Source organism: Gymnoscopelus microlampas (assembly GCF_963454915.1).
Source record: "Gymnoscopelus microlampas genome assembly, chromosome: 3".
NCBI lineage: Eukaryota > Metazoa > Chordata > Actinopteri > Myctophiformes > Myctophidae > Gymnoscopelus > Gymnoscopelus microlampas.
In genome coordinates, this window is record NC_139940.1 from 41,866,955 (window position 1) to 41,875,870 (window position 8,916).

General features: G+C 40.9%; 1 protein-coding gene across 1 annotated transcript; it reads right to left on the minus strand.

Annotated features, from left to right (window-relative positions):
• Positions 1 to 1,352: 1,352 nt before the first annotated feature.
• LOC311041535 (solute carrier family 25 member 32-like) lies at positions 1,353 to 8,254 on the minus strand. The gene is made up of 7 exons (XM_084051947.1): positions 7,813 to 8,254; positions 6,777 to 6,927; positions 5,493 to 5,578; positions 4,237 to 4,391; positions 2,958 to 3,071; positions 2,566 to 2,711; positions 1,353 to 2,133 (listed from the first exon to the last, which is right to left on the minus strand). The coding sequence occupies exons 1-7, from the start codon at positions 8,030 to 8,032 to the stop codon at positions 2,007 to 2,009; spliced, it is 999 nt and encodes a 332-aa protein (XP_083908073.1). The 5' UTR covers positions 8,033 to 8,254; the 3' UTR covers positions 1,353 to 2,006.
• Positions 8,255 to 8,916: the final 662 nt, after the last annotated feature.

The window sequence follows — 8,916 nt, forward strand, 5'->3', positions numbered from 1 at the left end:
GACCGGTTTGTATGCATTGTTACAGTTAATAAAGTCATCTTTATGTCTCTGTCAGTCGCTGCATAAGTTTACATGCAATGAATGAAACCCTTTACATTTTGCACACAAATAGAAACTAAAAGCATGGTATGTAATGTATTTTCTGTTATGTCAAACAAAATGCAGACAGCTGGAAGACAGTTTAAACTAAACAGCATTGCTATCAAGCAAATACAATCGACTGTGACAAAGAACACTTAGTTTAGAAAATATCTTCACGAAGATTCACTCACTAAGATTCTTTTTTCTTTTCTTCCTAAAATGCAGAAATAAAGGACCTTGATATTAAGCCCCATCTACAGTCTGTGTGGTTCAGACGTTACAGACATCACACAAGATGCAATAAATAAAAAGACAAAAATAATGAACTCACACATGCAAGCGATAACCCTGAGTACAAACAGATGAACCTTTTTGCCATATGTATCATATTATTGTGTGCTTAAGCCTATAGCCTCCTTTTTTTATCATATGTTATAGCGTAACAAAACATTGTTTGTTGTGCATGTCACCAATATTTAACATTAATCCTGTCGCTCAATGTGTTCTGTGTGTTAAGAGCTCACTAGGCCAATGGTTCTCAAAGTGGGGTCCAGGGACCCTCAGGGTTCCTTGATGAGGTTCCAAATGGACTATTGCAGGTCTGCAACTCTGAGGTATGGAGGTCCTTGAAATTAAAAGGTTTGAGAGGCTATGTAAGCTCTGGGGTGGATTTTCCAGCGCAGTGTTAAGTGAAGCTGCTTTCACACATGCACTGCAAACTCTGAACTTACCTAGGCATTAAGCAGAGGGGCTGTATGTGAGCATGCAAATGCCTCATGCCCTACCAGCTCCCTAGCACAAAGTCTGTGTAATGTCTGATTGAGCCCCATCAAAGTAAGCACTCGAAAAGGCAGTACAATTAGGTCGTTGACCACAATGCCTCGAGTGGAAACGGCCACGAAACACAGTGCTATTTTTAGTTTGTATGGGGTTCGAGACACTCGATGAGCCCTGTGGCTTTGGTCACGAGCGTGGAGACGGCCTCCACTTCAAGAAACCCAGGGACACTTTCCACCTCGTTGCCCCATAAATATTCACCATCACCAACTATAGGATTCATGTTAAATACAGCCAGAGTTGCCCTTTAAAGTCCATATCAGATCGTTTTGTTTATAACTCTCAGCATCAAAGAATGACTATCATAAAACCCAATGATGTGTCAACTAAGCCACATCTTTCTTCCCTAAAACCAGGGGTGTCATTTGGTGTTAGCGTTCACATTTAACCACAAATTCAGCTCTTCATGCGTGTTTTCTCCAACTCTAGTCTGATTTTGCAGCTGAAGCTGACTTCAGCTCATCACTGAGTGAGTGCATCTCAATCCACACCCCTTCCATGTGACATGTGACACACATTAAAGACGTGTTATCTTGTCTGCAACCATACATTCATTTATCACTTTCAACCTGGTGTCCCTGTTTTGGGTATATCATAATATAGGCGAACTGTTCCACAAAATGTCACTTAAAAAAAATAAAGAAAAACACAAATAGCTCACGCGATGTGACGTGATGTGTACTGTAGATCGGCTATTATTTTAATATGGTTTAAGTAGTAGCTTTTTCTTACCAACCCCTAGTTTTTTATGAAATTACGCCTCTGCCTAAAACAGAACACTTTTCAATGCATCCATGGCAGAAACAGAGGTCTATGTGCAGTGCCAGTCTGCACATAGACTCCACACCATCACTTTTTTACTGAGAACCCACAATTCAGAGTAAATGTCTTAAAGTTGCTGTTGGCACTGATCACTGCTTCATCTCTCAGATGACAGTTTTTATATAATTTCCTTCCACAACTTTGTGTGTCCTTAAGTGCAAACTTAGCAAACTAACATACTGCTTGCATACTCTGTATCTTTGCCACAGCACCCCATAGACTGGAGTGTCCCTGCCTGCCACTGTCCCGTGGTTTGTCCGTTGCCCTCACTTGGACAGGCCCAGCAGGAAGCGCGATACGTTCTCATATACAACGAACGTGATACAACAGGCTGGAGTAACACGGATAATGTTGGGGACCACACCTTTGTAGAACCCTCTGGCGCCCTCGTTCCTGGAAAGAAAAGTGAACAATTATCACCCTATAAGTAATCAACCACACTACAAATACGATGTTATTATTTTACTAGCCTTTCTTTGTTGTTAACGATCACCCAAAATGAGACACATTTAGGATGGTAAGAGCTGTCTTATACTCAATTAGGGATCTTATGAATTCCTGTACTGTAAAATCCAATACTTTCCATACATTTACCATTAAGTTTGGATAACAAGAAATATAACGTCTCTGTCGGGTAGAAACCTCATATACCAAAAACGGTTACTTTTCGGTATTCAAATTGAGAAATAGCTAAAATAGTAGATATGCAGGCTCGAATCACGGCGCAAAGCGACGTGTTTTGTGTGACGCTGTAGCATGATCAAGTAGGGCACTAATGTACGAAAAACACTACAAGTTTAAATATGGACAGCAACGATAAAGTACCTCCATGTCCTTCTGAGGACGTCCATGACCCCGTCGTATTTATTGTGATGGTCCTGCAGACGTGCGCGCACCACCTGGTACGGGTATGTGGTCGCCACAGCAAAGATTTTGGACAATGCTGCCATTGAGATATATTCCAGTGGAGTCTGTCAATGGAAGTGAGCGAGAGAGAGAGTGCATGAGAGAAAGGAAGAGAAAGCAGAGAGTATTGAATTGTGAGTAGTGAGCAACGCAGGATATGGAAACTACATTTTCTTTGAACCAACTGCAAGGTATCAATTGTGGGCTCGTTCCTTATTAATTTGAAGATTTACAAGCCCAATGCTTGAGTTCTATTTTAAAGCTGGAGCACAGTTCCAGCCGGTCAGCGGTCTGTGCGGTTAATGACTCACCAGCTTCTTGTCTGAAGGCATGCTGTTGTATTTGTTGTATCCTCTCTTCAGCTCCTCGTAGGCCATGAACTGCAGCGCTCCATGAGAGGTTCCAAACAGACCAGGAACATACCCCTTTAACATGAATATATGTACCGTTAGACATAATGAAACTGGAATATACCCCTTTAACATGAATATGTACTGTTTGACATAATGGAACTGGAACAAGTGTAGCATACCCCTTTAACATGAATATGCGTAAGGTTAGTCATAATGAAACTGGAACATAGAACATATCCCTTTAACATGAATATGTAGTGTCAGCAGTGGTGGACAAAGTACTCGACACCAGTACTTGAGTCAAAGTATAGATAGATACTCCTGGTCAAATATAAAAGTGAAAATTCTCTGTCAAAATTTTTACTTCAATTAATAAAGTACTGGAGAACTTGCTTCCAAAAATAAAACCATAAAAGTAATGGTTAAGGGCCAAGAGTATATACAGTACAGTTGGATTACAGTTTTCCCAACAAGGAAATAAAAGACGCATATCCCAGTGTAAACTGTCCACAGTTGGAAAAGCTATCATCCAAAAAAAAAGTTTTCAGAAAAGTCTAGAGTTGGCACAAATACCATACTTTTGAAGATGTTTTAATTCCAGCCACCTGGAAGTTAACCAAGGCATTTCTGGTTAGGGAAATTAAAGTTTTGGGGGACCGACAACTAAAAATGCATCACCAACACACCTTGCTATGCAAAATTTGATTTGTTACATATATACATATAGTGAGTGCTAAAACTTAAAATAATCAACATTTTATTGGCTGGAATTATTTTCCTACACCTCCTATACATCATGAACAAAATATAGCTGTTTTCCCTAGAGACAGGATAGATCTTCAAAAATAAATAAATAAATAAATATTCTGTGGGGAACTAGAGCCCTCTAGTGGCAATTCATAATATTATTACTGCCATTCAAAAATAAGTAATAACCAACGAGGCGAGTGTAAGGCATGTTACTGAAAGATATGCTTTCTTTACACCTGCATCATGACAAATCGTTACAAAAGCATTAATCATGACTACATAACACTTCAGCATCCACTACAATGTAATGCTATATGAAAATGTATATTTATATATTTTATATTTGTTTATTGAATACTTTATTAGTCAGAAATGTAAACAGTATGTAAGGATAACACAACAAAAAGTCCTATATATTCAATTCAGCAACATGGCATACAAAATGTACACAATAATACATATCATCATATGTACATGGTAGACTCACACTGTATAGACCACGCACTCCCTCATGGCGGTAGATCTTGACCAGAGCATCGACCATGCCCTTGTACTGTTTGGTGGACGGGTCAGAGCTGTACTGAAGCACCAAGCGGGTCTTAGTCACCCAGATTGGGTTGGTTAAGGTGAGAGTCAGAACACCTGGAGAGGGAGAGAACCAACAGGGATTAGACCTCCAATGTCCAAGTTCTCTGTATCAGTGGTTCTCAAACGTTTTAATTTCAAGGACCCCCAGTTTGATATGCATTAGGCCACGGACCCCCATTTGATACAATTTTCTATATCTGGGACCACAATCTATTCTATACTATAAAATCCTAATTCTGAGAGTGTACAAATGGGACCAAATGGACCTGCAAGGGTCCATTTGGTTCCATTTCTACACTCTTAAGAGTTACAGACCTGCAACTCCGCAAGGACCCCCACAGGTCTCCGGACCCCAGTTTGAAAACCACTGCTCTGTATGACACAAATATTATTACTACTGACCTCAGTGTATGCTATGGAGCCTGAGTGTCAGGCTGCATTAAAAGCCTTACTGATGCACTAACAATCCATGCTTTAGTTTATAGGGATCGAACATGATTAAATTAATTCTGGGTAATGTTCCTTTGAGTAGTCTGTTTTAGCGACATCTCATGTAGCTCCGCTGTCATTGTCTATATGCCTTCGGAAGGAAATAAGGAATGCTGAAAAAGGAAAGCTGCAGGATTCTAGCGCCCGAGGATATTTTGCAAAGCAAGAACACATCATCAGATATAGTATTTATTAACTGTAAATTACATAAATAAAATACATTTCCGGTAGATTTCAAGTACCCAAGTCATTTTACTGTCAGTGTCAGGGGCCGATATTCACAAATAAAAATGTTTAATAGTAAAAAAACACATTTATATGGAACAGTGAAAGATTATATCAAAAATAGCAAATTGAAAACGTTACACAGTATGACTTTGAAAGCAAACAGTGAACGATTTGTGAATGACTTTCGTCAAACTGTGCTCATACCAAATTAAATATGCCTTCACCAGTGTTTACAAATCACGCTTCTGTGCACTTATCATTGAAAACCCAGACTTGATTAAGTGTGCAGGAAATGAAAAGTACGAGGCTCAAATAAACACCGGAGGTATGACAGCCAACATAGATAGCAGTGTTATCTGCCTGGAGCGTGGGGCCTCTGTATTGATTGCAGTCAGTGTGTCAGTGGGGCTGTTGTGTCTGAAAAAAGGCAGTACTAACCTGATTGAGCCGCTGACACCAGGTGCTCCGTGGCACTCAGCTCCGTTTGGCGTCCTTCGGATTTGTATGCTTTGATAGCATTGTAGCTTTGGGAGGGGGGAGAGAACATGGGGAAAATAAGACACGGTGACAAATACACATGCAGGCACATATTTCACATAACACAGATGGAGAAACCCAACTGCCTATCCCGGAATTGATCAAACATAACTGCGCAGTTATAGCAGAGTGGCTCTGAGCCTCTGTCTGAAGACCAAAAAGCCTAATATCTCTCCCGGCCTAGAGGGAATTTCCCTTTAGGCTAGTGGTTAAGATGTTTGGCTTTAGTGTATCTTCTTAGAGTTCCCGTGCAGGAGACCGGGGTTCGAATCCCAGTAGGCCTGTCAAGTCATTTCTTTGTATATTTCAGTTATTTGTCAAATACATTTTGATTACGAAGCCTAAAAGCCAAACAGAAATTTCGTTTTTATTCATTATGTTCCAATGTTCGATGCCACAAACACAATTCAATCTTTAATCGTAATTATTAGTGTGACAATTAATCGTCAACTTCAATCTGTAATCGTGACAGCCCTAAATCCCAGGCGTTACATTGGTGTCATGACCTGGATCAGGTTTCCTGGTGGAGGAGGTCAAAGGGGGGGTGAGTGTAGCAGAGTGGCTCAAAGCCTCTGCCTGAACACCAAAAGTGTAATATGGCCCCTGGCCAGGGGGGAAATGTTAGTGGTTAAAGGCTAAATTCCCTGTCGCCATGTTAAGCAACGCCACTAAGGCTAGTGGTTAAACTGTTTGGCTTTAGTATCCCTTCCCACACAGGAGGAGACCTGGGTTCGAATCCATGGCGTTACACATTCACGTAATTGGTGTATTTGTTGGTGGGGTTAAAGGAGTATGATACAATATCCCCCAGTGACCACATCAGAAGGTAATGTAGGCCAAGGTCAGTAGTGAAAACTAAAATCTAGCAGGAAATGCCAGATAACGTCTCTGTCAGGTGGAAACCTCCAAAACTGTTACTTTTCAGGATTCAAAAATAGCAAAAGTAGCAGATCTACAAGCTCAAAACGTGGCGTGAAGCGATGCTCTTGTGTGACGCTGTAGTGTGATCAAGTAGGACCTTCATTTACGAAAAAACACAAAAGGTTTGAATATGGAGATAAGAGCTTTCTACCCGACAGCAACAATAAACAAGTTAACGGAATGTGCACAATTTGACCACGGCTGACTTTCAAAAACACTTTTTAAACATGAAAATATGGCACAGTCGGCGTTGAGCTTACGTACAAGAAGAAGTAGAGTCCCCATGAAGCTCCAGCACCCCAGATGTTGGGGGTGACTCCTTGGTAGAGTCCTCTCACGCCCTCCAGTTGCCAGACACTCTTCATGCAGTGCCAAATGCCATTATATTTGGGTCGTAGTTCCAGCCCGTCGCTTACTTTATGAAAAGAGATTGAGAAGCATATTATTGTCATTGATCTCAGGTTAAAATCTGTCTCATCCTGACATCAGCGCCATATGTTTAACCAGTGGTTCTCAAACATTTTCATATCAAGAACCCCCATATAAATATGTATTTGGTGCCAGAGACCCCATACAAGATGTGTCAATTAAAATGTTAAAAAGAATATTCACAATTTCCCACATTTCTTTATTTTCATTTGTTTAAGATGTCTTCAAAACAGCTGATGTTATTGGGTTAAGTGGTTACCCCTTCAAGGACCCCTGGGGATCCCCAGACCCTACTTTTAGGACCACTGCACTAGACTAGAGACTACTAGAGCACATGGCAGGTGATCCGAGGTCAGATCCAGGTTAATACTTAACTGGATTTTGTTATTACAACAACTCACAGGAAAGCTATGGCATGATAAACAACTTAACTACAGTCAAATAAAAACATAAACAAGGTAAACAATTATTCATAGTGAAATGACACTACCTGCCAGTGCCTCATGATTGATTGATTGATTGAATACTTTATTAACAGTTGCAAATAATACAGTGGTACGATATTACAATGATTGTTAAAAGGATAACACCACAAAAGAACCATGGCTTGTTTCCATTGTGGTCCTGTGTATTCAATTCATCAAGACATTCAAAAAGCCATAATGACATACAATAATAAACGACACATCATCAACACTAGCAGCAATAAACATATGTACAGTAAACAGTTTCTGAGGAGGTCATTTCTGGTGTCAAGACTTAATAGAGGACTTTTCTAGGACCAGCTACACATTGCATTCATAGTGAAATTACACAACCAGCAGGTGCCTTATTATATAACTAAGTAATCATAACATGACTTTTCACCTACCAGCAAATCTGAGTTTGACCAGATCCAGAGGGTGTAGCAGCATGGTGGACACCACTCCTCCACTGAGACCCGCAGCCGCGCTCTCCAGACGCACATGGCTGAGAACCTGCACGATGTGGCCCATAGGAGACACCCTGGCCGGGGGAGAAGGAGGTGGGGGACCTCCTGGAGGAGGCTCTGGAGCCGCTGGAGGAGCAGCAGCAGCTGAGGAGGAGCTCATGGTTCAGGGTTAGCTAGCTAATACAAGGTTAGCTGTGATGATAAAGAAACCCCAGTAAAAACAGTCTTAACATTCCGGTAACGTTGTCACTCCTAACTCCTGCATGTTCTCGTGTGGACCACCACGTTTCTGCTGACATGTGAGAGAGATCATGTAAACACAGAAGACTTTTGGCTTGGTTCGACCTTTCCACTTCTTCTTCTTCTTCTTCTGCTGCTCTCAAGCAACAAGCCTGATTACGCATCAAGGATTATAAAACAAGGAGAAGACAGACGTAGCACGTCATGGCATGCGCCATAGACCGACGCACTGCACTCGAGCGTATGTAATACCACCCCCCCTTTTCATTTTATTTTTCCAGTATTTTAACTGCATTTTGTCCTGTTATTTATAATTTTAATGTTGATATTTTGTAAAAAAGAAAGAAAAAAAAAAAACGTTGGCTTTATGAAAAAATAATAATTTGTATTATTATTTATTTCTTATGTGTACACTGTCACAATGTGGTGTCAATCATGTTTATCCATAGCTTGTCCTCCCGGCTGTCATTAACTTCAATACATTCGTTGGAACAACAACGTTAGTCAAACTAAGACGAAACTGCCAGCTAGACCTACTGGACCAAGTTACATGACGTTTGTGACCTGTCCTTCTTTTATGTGACGCTTAGGTCATAGAATATCTGTGTGAAAAGCCTGGTTTCTATTTACTGCTCAATGCTCATATCTGGTCTAAAGCCTGCCCTACTGTATCCGGTAATTTCCAGGGACACGACATGCACCCACTGTTTCCGTATCTGCTTCAGAGCCAAACCGGATCAACAAGCCACGAAGTGAATTGACCCCGCTCCAACGCCATCCGAGTCCCACAATGCAACAGTAGTG